General features: G+C 68.2%; 1 protein-coding gene across 1 annotated transcript; it reads right to left on the minus strand.

The window, feature by feature from the left end:
• Positions 1–899: 899 nt before the first annotated feature.
• CCND1 (cyclin D1) lies at positions 900–7,026 on the minus strand. Its single transcript, XM_037517417.1, has 5 exons — positions 6,617–7,026; positions 5,102–5,317; positions 4,520–4,679; positions 2,191–2,339; positions 900–1,263 (listed from the first exon to the last, which is right to left on the minus strand). The coding sequence occupies exons 1-5, from the start codon at positions 6,812–6,814 to the stop codon at positions 1,099–1,101; spliced, it is 888 nt and encodes a 295-aa protein (XP_037373314.1). The 5' UTR covers positions 6,815–7,026; the 3' UTR covers positions 900–1,098.
• Between the last annotated feature and the right edge of the window lie 11,648 nt (positions 7,027–18,674).

The following is an 18,674-nucleotide window of genomic DNA, read 5'->3' on the forward strand; positions in this document are numbered from 1 at the left end:
CTTCCAACGCCAGCCGGCACCAAAGGAATCCTGCACGTCAACTTGTCTGCGAACAGGGCGGGAGCCGCCACCCTGGCCGCGGGGGCGGCCCTTTTCTTCCGGACCGTCCACACAGCCTTCAGGCCCCCCTGCGGCCGCCGCCGCGTCCCCACCGTTCCTCAACCATCCCAGCACTGCTCCCCTACACACACAACATAGACAGAGGCCGCCTCTCCCCACGGACCGAAAGTGCTTTGCAATGGAATGCTTCCAGAATACCGGACGGAAAAGACACAAGAGGAGCTGTGGATTGCACAGACGGGGCGGCTGCAGTCTGGGGGTGAAACCAGGGAGCTACAAAAATAGGGAGATTACAAAAATAGAATATATCACGTCGCCCGGGCAGTTTCTCCAGGGAGCGGTGTGTCCTGGGCGCCGGCGAGGCGGCTAAGCCCCCCGGATGCTCGGCTGGGGGACGCCCCGCAAACCACTCAGCTGGGGGTGCATGGCAGGAGGGGGCAGCCAGCTCGGGCGCCCAGCCCCACGCCGCCCTCGGCCACGGCGGCCTTCGCCAGGGCCCGTGCCACACGCCACCTACGTGCTAACCTCCACGCACAGACATATAAAGTGACTATTTGCACGAGCAAGCGGGGGACAGACAGACGCCGAAACCGCCTTAAAGCTGCGCTCCCTGCGGCGCTCGAGAACCGTCTTTTCTTTACCTAAACCCTCTACTTTAAACGTGGTTTCACTTTTTTTTCTATTTTTTCAAAACATGTTTTTATACTTTTTTTGTTTGTTTTAGACACAGAAAGAATCAAACCTAATCCTCCCCTGGAGCACGGACCCCCGCCGCCGCGAGAGCTGGTTCCGCGGGAACCCCTCTACTCTGCAGCGCCTCCCGCCTCCCCCCACCCGCCCCACCCCGCTCAGGGTTATGCAAACACTATCCTTTCTCGCTCTCTCTTAAGAGTTTTTCAGGTACTTTTTTTTTTTGCTTAAGTCAGAGACAGAAGGGAGGAAGAGCAAAGGAAACGACAGCAGGAGGGCGCGACCCCTCCCGGGCGACAGGTCCCGGAGGGGCCAGCAGAGCACCGGCCGGCCCCCCCCCACGGCCCCTCAAATGTTCACGTCCCGCACGTCGGTGGGCGTGCAGGCCAGGTCCAGCTCCTCCTCCTCCTCCGCCTCCTCCTCGGCCGCCTTGGGGTCCAGGTTCTGCTGGGCCTGGCGCAGGCTGGCCTCCAGCAGGGCTTCGATCTGCTCCTGGCAGGCGCGGAGGCAGTCCTGCGGGCGGGGCGTGGGGTCCTCAGGCGCCAGCCTGCCTCGCGGCCTCCCCCAAGCCCCGGGACCCACGAAACGGGGGCTCCTGGCTAGCAGCTGCCTGGCCCGACTGTCCAGGCCACGGGACCCCACTCGCACCCGGAACCTCCCAGCCACTGGGCTGCCAGCCAAGGCCATCCAGGGGGCCCCTCTCTCCTGCCTTCCCTCAGCGGACCCCCCAGGAAGAGGGGACTCTGGCTGCGAGCGGCTGGCCCCGGGCAACCTGCTGGGCCCCCGCCAGCCCCACAAAGGGATTTCAGCCTCCATGAGTGTCCCCGCCTGTCAGCCCTGAGGCCACTGGGTTCTGATCTAATGGAAACAATCTTGATCTCACCAGGCACTGCCCAGGGCTTCTGTGGAAGGCAGCCTGGCCCGGTGTTGAGCCGCCTGTCCCGCACTACCTCTGCTGCCCTCAGTCACACTGGTGAGGTGGCCCTGGCTGGGGCACCCGGGGCGCGGCAGCCACTGGCTCCCAGCTGAACCACCCACCCCGAGGTCTCGTTCGATAAAGGCCACAAACCCTGGTGACCGTCGTTTTAATTCTCTTCCCAGAAAAGAACTGAGTGAAACGGTGGCGTTTTGAGGAGGAAAGCTCGGCACAGGGCAGCAGCCTCTCAGAGGGCCGCAAAGCGGGTGGTCTCAGCTGTGCTGCCCCCAGGGGCCTTGCGGGTGCCTGGCCACCCAGACCAAGCGGCTCTGGGCCCACGGGCCAGCTGGACTGGGCAGACACCTCGGGCAGCGAGGACCCTCAGGTGCAGTCCCCAAGTCCGGGGAGGGGGTCAGGTGGGTGAAGCCGGGACCCCCAAGAGCCCAGCACACTCCCCTGGGGCCTTGGCACTGCCCCCCCTTCTGGACGGTTCTGCCCCCAGGGGCGACACGGCGGTCACTTACCGGGTCACACTTAATCACCTTGGACAAGAAGCGGGCGAGGCGGTGGCAGGACAGCTGGCTGCCGGTGCCCCCCAGGTGCAGGCCCTGCACCGCGGCCACCACGCTCCCGGCGGCCACCATGGAGGGCGGGTGGGAGATGAACTTCACGTCTGCAGCAGAGAGGCGGGCCTGTGAGCGGAGCCGCGCCCGGGTGCGCGACCCCCCAGCAGCGTCAGGCCCCGTGCGCGTCTCGGGAGAGAACGTTCAGGAAGGTGCGCGGCCCCTCGCGGCCAGCTCGGGCCTGGCCCCCACGGGCCGGCGGTCGCTCGGACACGACAGGAGTGGCGGCGGGGACCAGGCGGCGAGGCGGACGGTCGGGCCGGCCTTTAGCCTTCTGAGCCCCGTGGACGCGCCACCGACAAGAGCACGCAGCCCGGCCTGGAGACTGGCGGCTCTGCGGGGGCCCTGCCCAGCGCCCGCTGCCAAGCCCCTCTCCAGCGGGGGTGCCCCCACGGGTGCTGCACCGCCGCCGGCCTGCAGGGGGCGCAGTGGGCACGCGCCTGCCCTTCCTGCAGCCTCTGGGGCCCCACAGGGAGTGGGGAGACTCGGGACCCCGGGGGGCCCAGCGGCAGGTCTGCTTTTCCTCCCAGGGCCGCTGGCAAGGACAGCGCGGCAGTCTGGGAGCCGCAAGCCCCTGCGGTGGGCGGGGAGGCGAGAGCCCCGGCTGCGTGACCAGGTGCTGGGCTGCGGCGTGGCGGGGTCAGGCCTCTGCCTCCTCTTGCCCGGTGTGTGCTAGGCCGCGGGGCTCCCTGGCGGTATGGAGGGGCCCCGAGGGCTCTCCGCCATCCCCCAGACCAGGCGTCTGGGCTTTATACGGAGCGGCCATCACTCGGGCTGTTCAACCAAAGGCTCCTGTGGGCCGGGGCGGGAGGCCGGGCAGCCGCTGTGGGGGACAGCTGCTGCCGGGCACTGCGAGGCTGGCAGAGACACCTGCCAAGGCGCCCCTTCCCCCAGTAAAGGGGGGTCTGAGAGCAAGCTCGTCATGATAAACTGGGACACCCACGGAATCGCGGAGCCTCCGGACCCTGCCTAAGAGGGCAGCACAGCAGAGGGACAGTCGGGCCGGGCTGGGTCTGTGCCCAGCTCCCCAGGAGGGCAGGCGGGCGCTCACACATGCTCTCGGGGCTCCGGGCTCCCTGCAGTGAAGAGCCGAGGGCCACTGTGACCACTAGGGCCGGGTGGCAGCGATGCCACCCGCTCAATGACCCGCACTGTGCGCCAACCCTGACGGCACAGGCCACCTGGCCCCTGGGGCCAACGCAAACCCAGCCCTGGGCACCTTGGGCACCCCGGGTGCAGGAGCCGAGCGCCCCGCCGCGCACAGGGACGTTTACTTGCACCCTAAACCCTGCAGCCCTGACCTGGGCTGTGACGAGTCACTGTCATCCCCAGAGGGGCCCTTAGTGGGCTCGGGGCAGGGCAGTGGGGGGCAGGGCCGGGGCCCCCTGGAGGAGCTGCCCCCACAGGCCGCACTGCAGAGCAGTGACAGGTTGGCTGGGCAGCCTCCAGCCGGGCTCCCCTGGTCCCGGGAGGGGGTCGCCTGGCCACAGGGGCACCCTGGGGCGGGTGTGCAGGAAGCTTGCTGTGCCCCCTCTCCAGGAGACGCTGCCATCTCCAAGCCGCGGTCGGCTCCGGGTAAGGCTGGCTGCGCCTCTCTGGAGGCCTCTGTCCTCGAAGGCATCCCAGCCTCCCTGGCCACCTGCAGGGCTGGCCCCCGAGGAGGCAGAGGTCACCTGGTAAGAGAGACCTCCTCTTGGAACAACGGGCTCACACTGAGCAGGTGGAAGCAAGGGGCGAGGCCACCCCAACTTGACATCACCCACTGGGCTCCGAAAGGCCAGCTGTGGGGGCAGGAGGGTGGCCCCCCTGCTGCCAGTCACTGCCGCCCCAGCCCAGCTCCCTGCACAGCCGTTCTCCCAGGTCTGCCCGGCGGTGGGCCCCGGGCTCCTCTGCAGGCCACTGCCGGAGGCGGCCGGGCACGTGGCACAGGCTGCAGTGCTCCTCACCCCTGCAGGCGCCCCAGCCTGGGAGAGGCCAGCAGGGGGCCAGCAGCTCTGGACACCAGGAGGGCTGCTGGGGGGTGGGAAGCAGGCGTGGCCACCGGGGGCGCCCCTTTCATCCCGGAGCCACCAGGCCGGGCCAAGCCCAGAAGGGGGGACATGGGGTCCCCATCCAGCCCCCACAAAAACCGCCAAGCCCTCTGCAGAGCAGGACCCTGGGAGAGCAGGAGGGGCCTGGAGCTGTGCCCTCGCGGGGAGACCGAGGCGGGGCGCGCAGCTGCCCGGCGTACCTGTGGCGCAGAGGGCGACGAAGGTCTGCGCGTGTTTGCGGATGATCTGTTTGCTCTCCTCGGCCACCGGCATTTTGGAGAGGAAGTGCTCGATGAAATCGTGGGGGGTCATGGCCGCCAGGTTCCACTTGAGTTTGTTCACCAGGAGCAGCTCCATTTGCTGCAGGAGAGGGGGGGCAACAAGCATGAAGAGAGGAACAAGGGCAGGCCTGGGGGGACCCAGCCAGAGGGACAGGGAGGCCTGGGGAGGAGGAAAAGGGGCTGTTGCGGGGCCCGGGAAGTGGGGCGCGCCTCGGGACCCCAGAGCACAGCAGGAGGTGCGCTGCAAGAGGCGGCTGCTGGGGACGGTGCTGGGGAGCCCCGGGGGCCCCACACCTGGCGCGCAGGGCCCGCGCGGCCGCTAGGAGGCGCTCGCCGCCCACTTTTCGGCGGCTCTAGGGGCGCAGACCGGGTGGGCGCCGCGGCCGGAGCGCGGCGGGGCGGCGTGGCCGGCCCCCTCGGGGGCGCCTTGCCGGCCTCCGCGCGCCACCGCGGGCCCCCCCCGCCCCCCGGGGGCCGGGCCCGGGCCCGGGGCGCGGGTACCAGCAGCTCGGCGGGCCGGATGGAGTTGTCGGTGTAGATGCAGAGCTTGTCGGCCGTCAGCGGGATGGTCTCCTTCATCTTGGAGGCCACGAACATGCAGGTGGCCCCGAGCAGCTGCAGGCGGCTCTTCGCGAGCGGCTCGAGCGACAGGAAGCGGTCCAGGTAGTTCATGGCCAGCGGGAAGACCTCCTCCTCGCACTTCTGCTCCTCGCACACCTGCGGGCGGGCGCCGTCACCGCGCGCCCCGCGCCCCGCCACCCCCGCCCCGAAACTGAAAGGGAAACTCCCGCGGGCCGGCGCGGCGGGGGCGCGCGGGCGGGGCGCGCCCGGCGGGAGGCGGCCCCGGGGCCCCCGGCCCGCCCGGCCCGCGGTCGGCCCCGAGGGGTGCGGGCCCCAGGGGTGCGGGCCGCGGGGCGCCGCCGCGCGCGCAGACACAAAGGTGGCGTCCAGGCCGCGCCGCATTTCCCCAGACGTCATCTTTTCAAAAAATATTTAAAAATATAAAAAAAATAACTGGGCGCCTAAGAACCCCCTGAAAATGACCCCCGGGCGACCCGCCACCCGGGCCGGGGGTCGGGAGCTCGCTGCAGGCGCTGGGGCGCGCCCCAGGAATTCAAACTCGGGCGCCCCCCTCCCCGGGCAGGCGCCGCTCGCCTCTCGCCAGGGCCCCGCGCCGCGCTTCCAAAAATGACTTTAAAATCCTCGCGGGCGGCCCCGGCGCCCGCTGCGGGTCTGAAAAGGCGCGGGGACCCCCAGCTCGCCGCGCACAGGCCCCCCGCGCCGGGCCCCCGCGCGAGGACGACTCCCCGCGTCCCGGGGCCGCCCGACCTCGCAGCCCGGCGCGCTCCCCGGCCCGGGCGCCCCGGGACTCGCTCCCCGAACAAAGGGGCCTCCTCTCCCGAGGGGGGTGCCCCGGCCCGCCGGCGCCCCGGCCCGGCGCCCCCCCCCGCGCCGGCTCCCGGCGGCCGCGCGGCCCCTCGCGGCGGCCCCCGCGCCTCGCGGGCCTCTCCCCGCCCCCACCCGGCCCCCAATTATTAATAAACACTTTTGCTTTGCAATAAAAGAACAAAGATGGCGCATAATACTGGCACGGGCGGCCCGTGCATACGTGTCCATGGTATTAATTTGGAAACGAACCCCGTCTGCGCCCTCCCCGGGCGGCGGCGCGCGGGGCTCCGACGCGGACCCGGCTGCCCCGGCGGGGGCCACCGCGCTGCCCGAGCGCCCGGCCCGCTCCTGCAGGCCGAGCGGGGCGCCCCCGGGCGCGGGCCTCCCCCCAAGGGACCCCTCCTGGACGGCACCCCTCCCCCCAGGAAGGGGCCTTTCTGCGCCCCCACCCCCACCGGCCGAGAAAGCACGCGCGCTCGCCATCCACGGCCCGAAAAGCCGCCTCCGGCGCCGTCCCGCGCAGGGGAGCGCCGGGGCGGGGGGCGCACGAGGGCGGTGGGTGGCCGGGAAATGCGGGTTTGGGCAACAAGTGGCAGGGAGTCCGCGGAGAGCCGCCCGCGCGCGCACCTCCAGCATCCAGGTGGCCACGACCTTCCGCATGGACGGCAGGATCTCCTTCTGCACGCACTTGAAGTAGGACACCGAGGGCGCGCAGGTCTCCTCCGCCTTGAGCATGGCGCGCAGCACCCGGTCGCTCAGCAGGTTGGCATCGGGGTACGCCCGGCGGACGGACTCGGCCTCGCAGCACAGGAGCTGGTGCGCCATGGCCGGGCGGCTCGGGCCGGGGCGGCGGGGCGGCCGGGTACGCGCTCGCGGGGCGCCTGCGGCCCGCGCTCCTCGGGCTCCTGTGGCGCCGGCCGGAGCGCGCGGAGCTGCTGCTCGCTGCTGCTGCGCCGACGGCCTCTGGAGGCTCCAGGACTTTGCAACTTCCAACAAAACTCCCCTGGAGCCGCGTGACGTTACTGTTGTTAAGCGGAGATCAAAGCCGGGCGGAGAATGCGCGCGGGCGGGCGGGCGGGCGCGGGGGCGGGGGCGCGGGGCGGCGCGGGGCGCGGCGAGGGGCAGACCCAAAAGCCGTCCCGAGGCGCCGCGCCGGCCCCGCGGCCGAGGGCCCCCAGCCCGGTTTTCATAGAAATGCAAATCGCCCCGAGGCGGCCTCGCTCCCCGCCGGGGGAGAGGGGGCGCGGGGGGCGCCCGCCCCGAGTGGGCCCCCCGGGACTTGGGGGGTGGGATGGCAGCGGCTCTGCAGCGGGGACGCCCGGGCGGGCGGGCGGGCCACACGCAGCCGGGGAGCCCGCGGGGCGGGGGCCGCGGGGCCGGGCCCGGGGGCTGAGCCCGAGGATGCGCGCACCTCCGAGCGCGCCACGCGGGCACCCACGGGCGCAGGGCGGCCCGGCCGCCGCGGCTGCTCCTCTTTCGTTTTCGTGGCCACGTGCAGATTTCAGGAGCCGCTGAGCCCGCCGGGCCGCGGGGCAGGGCTCGAGCCTGCGCGGAGGCTCGATCCGGCGCACGGGGGGGTCGTCGCCAGTGCCCGCGGGGGCGACCCTGGACGCCGGAGGGGTTTCAGCCTAGCATGTGCCGCTTCAAAAAATAAGATAAAATATATGCCCGAAAATTCCAGCCGCAGCCCAAGATGGTGGCCGGCATTTCCTCCCTCCCGCCCTCGCGCGCGGGGAGCTGCCCGCCGCCCTCTCTGCCCGGCCCGCGCGCCCCGGCCGGGGTCTCCAGCCCCCCGCCCCCGCCCGGCGTGCAGCGGCTGGAGAGACCCTCGGAGGCTGCGGAAACCCCGGCCTCTGTCCGGTCTCATTTTTTAAATTAAAAAAAAAAATAACAAACCGCTGGACACGGCGCGGCCGCCCCGGCCGGGACCACCGGAAGCGCCTAATTGGCCGGGCCGGGGTGCGCGCCGCGCCGGGGGGACGCGCCCTGGGGCTGCGCTCGCGCGCGGGGGGCCGGGAAGGGCGGGCAGTTGGAGGCGCAGGGAATGGGGTGCCGACCTGGTGACTGACACAAGGTCTACACATGGGGTGCTCGGGGAGGGTCCCCGATATTACCCCAGAGACCCATAAAAGAATAAAGCGCTCTAAGTTGCAGAGCCCGTGTCTTGGCGGCTTTGGAAGACGTTTCGCCCAGTGTCCACCCTCCAGTGTCCTGCGCCCCCCGCCCCAAGGGGCGACACCGCCGGCGTCTCTCCGAGGCCGGTGCCCGCGAGCCCCGCGGCTGCAGCCGCGGGGGGCCCGGGGGTGGGTGCAGCGCCCCGGCCTCGTCTGCAGGGCGCGAGCCGCACCCCGCTGTCGGGAGAGACGCTTCCCGCGGCCCCTCCCCCACCGGGAACTCGGGGTGCTAACAGCCCGGTCCGGGGGGCGACGGCCCCGCGCCGGCCTCGGAGGCGGTGGGTGGCCGGGCGCGGGGCGCCCCCCGAGAGCCCGGGGGCACCGGCGCCCGCGCCCGCGGAGCCTCGCAGCAGCCTCGCGCACGCGGCGCCCCGGCCGCGCTTCATTCATAAAATCCGGGCCCGGCGGCCGCCCCGCTGATTTACGGGGCTGCGCGCTGCCGCCGCGCGGAGCCGGCCCGGGGCGCGGGGCGCGGGCCCCGGGGGCGGCGAGGGCCCGCGGGGCGCCGGGAGGCTCGCCCGCCCGGGCCGAAGGGGGCTCCGGGCCCGGGGGCGCCCCCCGCCCGGCCGCGCGCGGCCGCGGGGGTGGAATTAGCATGAGCCAATGGGGGCGCCGCGCTGTTGCCAGGCGGCGCGGGCAGATCTCGGGGAGCCCCGCCCAGGGACGGGCGCAAAAGTGCAGGCCCGGCCGGGAGCGAAGGGCCGGCCGCGACCCCGCGCGGGGGGCGGGCGCTGGAATGTGGGGCCCCGCGGGGGCGCCCCTCGGGTCCCCCGGGCCTCGCGAGGGCCGACGGCCGCGGGGCGCGGGGGGCGGCCGCTCGGGGCGGGCAGCGGCGCGCTTTCTGGCTTCATCTTTAAGGCGAAGCGCAGCGTTCGGAGCCTTTCCCGGCGCAGTCCAGAGTTCGCACTGTCTTAAAAAAACCCAAAACACCCCAAAAACCCGCCCCGACGCGGACCCCGCGGGCTCCGGGCTCGGCTCCCGCGCTGCCCCCCACCCCGGCGCCCCGCGGACACAAAGGGCCGGCGCCGGCGTCGGGGCGCGGGAGCCGCGAGGACGGGCTGGGGGACTCTGCGGCGCCCCCCGAGCCCAGGGGGGGATCCGCGCGCGGCGCGTCCGCCCCGTCCCGGCCGCGGGCACCTCCCCTCGCGCGGCGGGCGCGCGCCCATTCACGGGGCCGGGCCGCGGCCGCGCGAGCCCCTCGGGGCGGGGGGGCTCGGGAGGGGGTGCAGGGCGCGGGGAGACTTCCCGAGGCGTGGACCCCCCGCGCCCCCCCTCGCGGAGAGGACGGGGGCGGCGCGGGGGGGGCGCACAGGTGGGGTCACCTGCAGCCGCACACCTGGCGGCGACTTGAAAGGCCTCGGCCCGGCCCCGCCAGGTTCCCCCGCTAAGCCCTTAAGTCGCCTTGGAAAACGCTTCCGAAAGCGGGCCGCGGGGTTCCGGGGGCGCTCGGGCTCCCCTTACCGCACAGGGCTCGCCTTGTGGCCGCCTGTGGCGCCCCACGTGCCGCGCTACTGGCACCCCGACCCCGCGGCGCGAATCCCCGCGCCCCAGAGGGGCGGGACGTGGCTGGGGCCCCTCCCGTCGCGAGTGGCGCGCGCGTCTGCACCTCGGTCCGTTCGTCCGGCCACGCGCAGGCTGCGCCCCCCACGCGCCCAGTCTCGGGGCGCCCAGGCCGCGGGAGCCGGGCGAGGTGTGTGCGGGGGTTCCAAAGCAAACCCCAAGTGGTTGGGGAGGGGCTGGCTCCCGCGACGCCTCGGGGATCCCTGGGGAAAATGCTCCCGTGGGGGCGAGTCCAAGCCTCGACCCGCGCCCCTCAAACCGCATCGCCTGCGCCCCGAGGAACAGGAACCCGGCGCTGACCCGGCGACGGGGGGTGGGCACCAGGGTGAGAAGATGATCGCCCCAACCAAGCGGAGGTCGGGGGGCGGGGGTGACGACCGAGGGCGCCGCGTCCGCGTCCCCTCCGCGTCCCGTGGCCACGCCGCGCCCCCCGAGGCCGGGACCGGGGTGCAGGGCGCCGCTGCGGGCCTCGCGAGCCGCGGTGGGGGTGCGCGGAGCAGACATGAGGGGCGGAACCGACGCCAGGACACCCCGTCGCTTCCCGCGGGGGGGGGGGGGGCCAGGATTTGTCACTGCCCGGGCGCGCCACAGCCGGCCGGGGGGACCCCGCACTCTCGCACCCCGCCACCCTGCTTTCCTCTGCCCTTGAAGCGCCCCCAAACGCCTATCCTCGCCGTGGCCCTGGGGGGGCGGCCGGGTGCTGACCAGGAGGCCCTCGAGCCCCAGGGCCCCGACCCTCGCCAGGGGCGGCGCAGGCACAGCGGCGGTGCGCCCGACACCCCGCGCCGCGCCTCGTGCGCCCCGGCCTCTGCCCCGGCCCCCACCCGGCCCGATCCGCCCTGCGCGTCCTGGCGCCGGGGCCCGGGGCCGGGGGGCGCCGCGCGGGGAGAGCGGGGCGGCGGGAGCGCGCGCTGCGGACCCCGGCCCCGGCTGGGGAGCTGCGCCCCCCGCGCCGCGCATTCCGCGCATTCCCGCCGGCCGGGCCCCCGCCACGTGGTGCCCGCGCCGCGCTACCGTAATGGCTGGAGGAGGCGCGCACCGCGGCCGCCCAGCGCGTGCCACCTCCCGGGGCGCGCCGCCGCCAGGCTCGGGGACAGGCCCCCACCCCGCTCCCTGCGCGAGGAACGGGGTGCTTTTGCTTCCTCGGGAGGGCTGTGCTGCTGGAGTCATGACGCCCGCGCGCAGGCGGCAGGGAGGGCGCTCAGGCGCGAGCGTCCCTGATGGCGTGACTGTCCCTGCGGAGGAGGTGACCAGGGACCACTATGCCTTCTCGGGAGAGGGGGAGCTGCAGCCCTCCGGGGTTGCGCCCTTCCCTTGTTACCCCAGACCGGTGGGTGGCTGCGGCCAGCACCGCCCAGTGGGAGCAGAATCCAGAGGACTTGGGGGGTAGGAAGAGGACCCTAAGCTGGCTAGGCTGGTTGTTGGGCTTTTTTTTTTTCCCCCCCTAAGTCCTGAGGGTCCATTTTCTGAGAATCAGAGCAAGAGAAAATACCCAGCGCTTCCCGGGACCCTGGGCGCAGACCTTGGCCAGCGGTGGGCCTGCTGGGACCCCCTGGGGCCCGCTGGGGTTCTGGCTAGGCTGGGATTCCCCAGGCTGGCATGGATGGGAGCAGGTCCAAGCCCCTCCTGACCCTGCCACTCCTCTGATTCCAGGCCTGGGCCCGGTGCTTCCCCACAGCTGCAGGTGGGGCTGGGGTGCGGGAAGCGGCTTCTGGAAGCTCTAGCCCCTCCTGGGCCTCCGCAGTTTCTCCGGCTCTGGCTTTAGCCATGAGGCCAAGCTTGGAATTCCCAGGGAAGAAAACCCCAGCGACGTCCCACGCAGGCTTCAAGGTAAGGGGCTGTTTGTCAAGAAGAGACGGGAGGTAAGATGGGAGCAGGAAGGCACGGGGAGTGGCGGGGCCGTGGGGTACACCGGCGAGAGCCGAGAGACTTGGGCGGCCCCTGCTCCCAGGCTGACAGCGAGGCCGCGTCCGGTCGAGGAGGCCCGCAGAGCCTTCTGGACCCAGACCCCTCTAGCCATCTCGTTCTGAAACCCGCAGGCAAGGGGCAAATGACCAGCACTTAGACGCCCCGGGGTTCGCTGTATAAAGAAGCTTTTTTGAGCTATGATTCAGCAGCCCCAGGTTCGCCCGCGCAGGCTGCGCGTGGAGCGTCGGGAGTTGTGCGGCCGCCGCGGGGCCCGGGGCTCTCATCTAGAGGACCCTTCCACCATCCGCAAAGAGCCGGCGGCATTAGCAGTCGCCCCGTTCCTCGCGCCCTCAGCAGCTGGGGCCACCTTCGGGCTCCGGGGCCCCGCCTGTGCGCCCTCACACACGGCCGGCGTTGGGTCTCCGTGCTGGCGTCTGTCTCAGGGCGAGAGGGGTTCTGGGGCCATCGTGTCCTGTAGCAGCTCATCAGCGCCTCATTCCTTGTGAGGGCTGGATAAGGGCCCCGGGGTGGACGTCCCGGGGTGGGCGGGCTGGAGCGGGCTCTGCTCGTCCCTATCTCCCAGGACATGTGTCTCGCAGGACGTGTGTCTCGCAGGACGTGTGTCTCACAGGACGTGTGTCTCACAGGACGTGTGTCTCGCAGGACGTGTGTCTTGCAGGACGTGTGTCTTCCAGGACGTGTGTCTCGCAGGACGTGTGTCTCGCAGGACGTGTGTCTCGCAGGACGTGTGTCTTGCAGGACGTGTGTCTCACAGGACGTGTGTCTCGCAGGACGTGTGTCTTGCAGGACGTGTGTCTTCCAGGACGTGTGTCTCGCAGGACGTGTGTCTCGCAGGACGTGTGTCTCGCAGGACGTGTGTCTTCCAGGACGTGTGTCTCACAGGACGTGTGTCTCGCAGGACGTGTGTCTCGCAGGACGTGTGTCTTCCAGGACGTGTGTCTCGCAGGACGTGTGTCTCGCAGGACGTGTGTCTCACAGGACGTGTGTCTCGCAGGACGTGTGTCTTCCAGGACGTGTGTCTCGCAGGACGTGTGTCTCGCAGGACGTGTGTCTTGCAGGACGTGTGTCTTCCAGGACGTGTGTCTCGCAGGACATGTGTCTCACAGGACGTGTGTCTCGCAGGACGTGTGTCTTGCAGGACGTGTGTCTTCCAGGACGTGTGTCTCTCAGGACGTGTGTCTCGCAGGACGTGTGTCTCGCAGGACGTGTGTCTTGCAGGACGTGTGTCTCACAGGACGTGTGTCTCGCAGGACGTGTGTCTTGCAGGACGTGTGTCTTCCAGGACGTGTGTCTCACAGGACGTGTGTCTCGCAGGACGTGTGTCTTGCAGGACGTGTGTCTTCCAGGACGTGTGTCTCGCAGGACGTGTGTCTCGCAGGACGTGTGTCTCGCAGGACGTGTGTCTTGCAGGACGTGTATCTCACAGGACGTGTGTCTCGCAGGACGTGTGTCTTGCAGGACGTGTGTCTTCCAGGACGTGTGTCTCACAGGACGTGTGTCTCGCAGGACGTGTGTCTCGCAGGACGTGTGTCTTCCAGGACGTGTGTCTCGCAGGACGTGTGTCTCGCAGGACGTGTGTCTCACAGGACGTGTGTCTCGCAGGACGTGTGTCTTCCAGGACGTGTGTCTCGCAGGACGTGTGTCTCACAGGACGTGTGTCTCGCAGGACGTGTGTCTTCCAGGACGTGTGTCTCGCAGGACGTGTGTCTCGCAGGACGTGTGTCTTCCAGGACGTGTGTCTTCCAGGACGTGTGTCTCGCAGGACGTGTGTCTCCGGCTCCGCGGGGCAGGCTCAGCTCTCCTGTGTGCGCTGATTTTCCTCCACAAGGGCGTGTGTTCTGAGAAACGCCTCGCTTGGTGGGTGACTCCCTGCCATGCAGTGGCCTGGAGAGTGACCGCACACCCCAACACCCGGCTGCGCCCTAGATGCCATCCTGGCCATTCTCTGGGTGGGGGAGGACCTCAGGGGTTTAGCTGCAGGGATCCAGGAGACCCGGGGGATCTTTGAATCTGAACGCGTCCAAAGGGGATTCTCGGCCATTGCACCCCCACGCCGCCCTCCTCGCCTCCTCTGTCCCCTCTTCCCATTCCTGCTCCTCCTGCCTCAGGGCGATCGGGGAGTCTGGAGCCGGAAGCACTTATGCAGAAGAAATTGTTTTTTTTTTTTTCGGTATGACATTAAGAGACTCCATCGGACGGACACCTTGTCCTCATCAGCCGTGCTGGGTCCAGGGAGAGGTCAGGGAGGGGGGGTGCGACGCCAGCGCGGACGGACGCCAGACACACCTGCACCCGCAGCACCCTGCAAGCAACCCAGGGCTCAACCTGTGAAAAGAGACACTGATCTCAGACTTTCCAGGCTGCGGCCCTCCTCTGCCCCGGTCTCCCAACGGGCCCTGCAGAGCCCCGGGAGCCGCCTGACCTGAGCCGCCGCAGGACCTTACCACCACCCCCTCTCCATGCTAGGGACTTGGGGGTTCTGCCCCTTAGACCCTGCATTTGTCTTCTCCGACGCAGCCACCAGAACAGGCAGTAAGGAGCTGGGCCCCCATCACCAGGAGGCCAAGGAAGCTCTTAAGCCTCAGCTGCCGTAGGAACTTGATCCCTCCCTCCTTCCTAGGATCCCTTACCTGCTGGGGACCCTCAGTGTCTTTTGTCAAAGGAGGTGGCTGGAGTAGATGGTCCTTCAAGGGTGGCTACAAGGATATCCGTTTCCTTTGCCCCCAGAAATAGAATTTTTAACTATGCACTTACCGCTCAGCTAAAGACTCCATTTCCCAGCCCCCCGTGCAGCTGGGTGTGGCCCTATAACTAAGTCCTGGCTAATGGGTTTGGGTGGAAGTGGTGAGTGGAACTTAGGGGTTGGCCCCTGGCTCGGGCCAGGCCCGGTGGCAAAGGTGCAGGATATAAGGTTAATACGCAAACGTCAATTGCTTTCCTACACACCAGCAACGCACAGTGGAATTGGACATTAAAAACACAACACTATGTTGGCACGCTCCCGTCATGAAATTCTTAGGTGTAAACCCAACAAAATTATGTACGTGGTCTCCGGAAGGTTGACCACACTCTGGTGAGTGGAGGAAGAGCAATAAACGAGGGAGATTCCAAATTCATAGCTAAGAAGATTCGACGTTGGCCAGTTATCAGTTCTGCCCAGCTTGATGGACAGATTCTCTGCCATCGTGGTTAAAACCACAGGAACTTATTCCGTGGACAGTGACAAACGGAAGTTCACGTGAGCGGCAGAAGACCCAGAGCAGCCAACTCCGTCTTGAAGGAGAAGAGCAAAGGCGGGGACTGACTCTGTCCACTTCCGGACTCTCCGGCTGCAGCTGTGAATTGTGTTTTTCTTTTTTTGTTCCTTTTAAAGATTTATTTGTGCATGCAAGAGCTGGGGTGTAGACCAGAGGTGCGGGGGGTGGGTGAGAGGACTCACCAGAGACAGAGCAGGGAGCAGAACAGGCAGACTGACTGAAATCCACTGCTGAGGGGAGCAGCGGGCAAGACAGGAGAGGTCTGTTGCGCCGTGTGGGTAGCTCCTGCCCAGGGATCGAACTTGTGCTGCAGAGGCTGCGGACAGCTTCAGGGGGTGCTTAACCCCTGCACCACCGGGGAGGCCCCTGCAGCTATAAGCTGTGAATGTGACTGCGTGGTTACAGGCAGCACCCGGCTTGGTGTCGGTGCATGCAACCGCCCCTTTCCCACCGTCTGGCCTGGCACACCCGATGGTCTAGCTCCTGGCTCCATGCTCAGGTACCCCCAGGCCCCCTGAAGATGTTCTAGAGTCGCAAGCCGGGCTTTCCAGGACCCTCTTTGCCCAAGTCATTGTCGCCTTTATTTCCCTATAAAACCTTTGCTGCTACCCTGACGTGCCCACCCTTCCCAGACTTTGCCGTTGGCATCAGCGGTCCTTTGCCATGGTGTCCCCTGCTCCCGAGGGCATCACTCCTTGGTCTCCAGCGCAAGGACCAACTGCTGTCCACCCCCCTTGAAAGCTCGCTCGTCCCGCCGCATGCACGGCCTCCAACGGCTGCACCTGCAGGTGCCGCTGCCGGTGCACACGGGTGTGTCAGGGTTGCTCCCTGCAGAGTGACCCCTGCTCCTCCCACCCGCCTTCCCAGAGAAGGCGTTTCTGGAAATTTTGGGAGTTTGGGAAACTCCCTCTGAGCTTTGACGCAGAAGTGGCCCGCAGGGAGGGGGGGTCTGTCTGCAAAGGCGGCTCGCTGCGATCGTGAGGACGAGGACGCGGAGCGGCCTGGTCTGCAGGCCTCAGGGCACGAGGGGCCTGCGTGCGGAGGCTGAGCTGTCGGCTCTTGGAACATGCAGTGTTGCTTTCTGCCCTCAGACTCCGACTCGTGACGTGCAAACCTCCTCAGAAGAATACGAGCAGGACAGTTGGAGGGAGGCTTTGGAGGAAAACTGCAAAATTGGACAACCGAGTGTGCTCCCCACGGCGGAGTGCCGGCTACCCTGCGACCCTGATTCAGGGGAGCTGGTGTTTGTGGGGGTGTTCGGCAGGAGGCCTCTGTGGCTTGGGCCTGTCATGTGGGCCCCAGGGCTCAGGCACAGTTAAGGTGATAAACTCCCAAGCCTGGGCAGGCGGGCGGGGAGAGTGGGCCAGTATGCACGGCCCACTCCTGCGGCCGAGCCCCCGGGGCCCAGGCAGGAGTGGGGCCCTTCCCGGGGCTGGCTCGGGAGGCTGGAGCCGGCCCTGCTCACCGCGTGGTTCTGGACGCGCTGGGCCGTTGGGCCCGGACTTCTTAGATGCGGCAGGCGGAGGCTTCGAGTCGCTGTGCGGCCGAGGCTGGAGGGCTAAGGCGGGTGGTGGGCTCCGCGGGGCGGCCAGGCCTCTGTCTGGAGAGCTTCCTGAGGCCGGGGCCCTGGGATGTCCCGGGAACGCGGGCTCTTCGGCTCGTGAGGGCTCAGTGCGTCTCCTTGCTTTCAGATGGGCAGGACCAGCAGTCAGGGTGCGCTCGCCCTGAGGTGCGATGGGGGGATGGGTGGGCCGAGGGGGCTGGGAGATGGGCTGAGGGCGGGGGTGGGCACGGGAAGCTCTGGCTGCAGCGTGGGCCCGGGGCCTGTTTGGCAGCGGTGTTCCTCTGGCCCCCTCCCCCGGGTGACCGGAGCGAGGGGACGCCCTCTTCCCTCCGGGCTGGGGGATGGTGGAGATTTTCAAATGTTACTCGGCAGCCAGAGGCACAGCCTGGGATGGGAGGCTGAGGAGTCCCGAGGAGGATGCACTGCCTGGCTGGGCCGCGCAGATCTGGCCAGGGGTCAGCGGGCTGAGCAGCCCTCGCGTGGGCTCCCGCCTCCCCCTCTAAAGGCCCACAGAGATGGGCAGCGTCCAGCGCCGCGCCCACCCGGCCTGTGCACTGCTGCCTTGTGATTTCTGATCACGTCTCCGGACTAGATGATAACAGGGTCCCCTTCGTTTTCCCCAGTTCAGTGGGGTGACTGCCCACGGCCTGTCCCGGGGTCCTGGCGCCTTTGGTTTTCGACCCTCAGTCTTTGTCAAGTGAAGAAGTCTCCCTCCACCACCCCCTGCGGTCTCTGCACCTCAGGGCCCCTGCCGGGTCTGTGTGAAGGAGCCCCCACCCCCAGCCCCCTCCCCTGCCCTCTCCCTGCTCTCCCACCATGCCCACCTGCTGTCACCTTCCCAGGGTCTGCCCCCTCCGCTTCTTGCTGTCATCCACCTGGATCAAGGCGACCTGGTGTCGGCGCGGAGGCCCCAGCAGCTTGGCCCCCACAGACGCCTGCCCCGGAGACGGGCTTGGCTGCGGCTGAGCCTCTGGCCGCTTCGCCGGCTCCTCGAGCTGGGGTCGTGGGCGAGGCCAGCAGCGTTCACGGCCACGCGCCTCCAGCGAGGGCGCTCCCGGGCCACAGTGGGTTTCGTGGAGACCGTCCTGGAGGCCCCAGCCCCGCCCAGGCCACTCCTGCGTTTACAGGTGTCAGCTAGAAGGTCACCCTGTCGGATCTGCTCGTGACGTCAGCCCGTCCGGTGGTTCTCGCTTTCCCACACACGGCTCCTCTGCGCGCCTTCGCGGGGGCTGTGAGTGGGACTTTGGTTTTTCCTCACGGTCCAGCCGCATTCCACGGCGTGGCCGGCGGCATCTCTCCATCTGACCCTCTGTCCGAGGGCGCTCGGCTCCCTCGCGCCCTGCCGGCTGTAACCAGACCAGTGCTGGGGAGCGCGTCGTTTCTGAGCTGCCGGTTTCACGTTGCTCGGGTAGATGCCAAGAGTGGGCTGCAGGGTCACACGGGGTCCACGTTCTGGCTTTTAAAGTAAACCCAGATCCCTGTCCACGATAGCAGCTCCCGTCCACGTTCCCACCCGCAGCCGGCAGGTTCCTGTCCTCTGCCTCCTCCCAGCGCCCCTTGTGCCGAGGTGACGATTCCTGTTTCCTCAACGCTTTAAGTACCTCTCCCACGCGCCCTGATCTCCGCTGTTTCTGACCAGACACCGGCAGCTGTTCTGATGGCTGTTCCCCTGTTTGTGATACGCTTGCTTCCCTCTGGCCGGCGTCACGATTTTATCTTTGGTCCTTAGTAGTGTGGTTGGTCTAACCCCCTTTTGTAATCATCCCAGTTTGGAGTTCATTGAGTTTCTTGGATTTGTAGAGTGATTATTCCCACCAATTTCAGGAAATGATTTGTTTTCATGTTTTCTCTGCCTTGTTTTCCTGCAGTTTCCCTTCTGGGACAGCGACTATACCTGCACTAGAGCCTTTATTTTGTCTGAGGAGCCATTAACTTTCTTTTTTTTTTTTTTTTTTTTTTAAAGATTTATTTATTTATTTATTTATTTATTTATTTATACAAGCACTGGGTACAGTCAGAGGTGTGGAAGGGTGAGAGAATTCACCAGAGCCAGAGCGGAGAGCAGAACAGTCAGAGTGACAAAGTACACTGCTCAGGGGAGCAGCGGGCGGCAGGAGAGGTCTACGCGCCATGTGGGACCCTCGCCCTGTGGTCGGGGATCGAACCGGCGCTGCAGAGGCTGCAGGCAGCCTCGCAACCCA

Source organism: Talpa occidentalis, unplaced genomic scaffold (assembly GCF_014898055.3).
Source record: "Talpa occidentalis isolate TD23 unplaced genomic scaffold, MPIMG_talOcc4v2.1 talOcc4.17, whole genome shotgun sequence".
In the NCBI taxonomy this organism is placed as follows: Eukaryota; Metazoa; Chordata; class Mammalia; order Eulipotyphla; family Talpidae; genus Talpa; species Talpa occidentalis.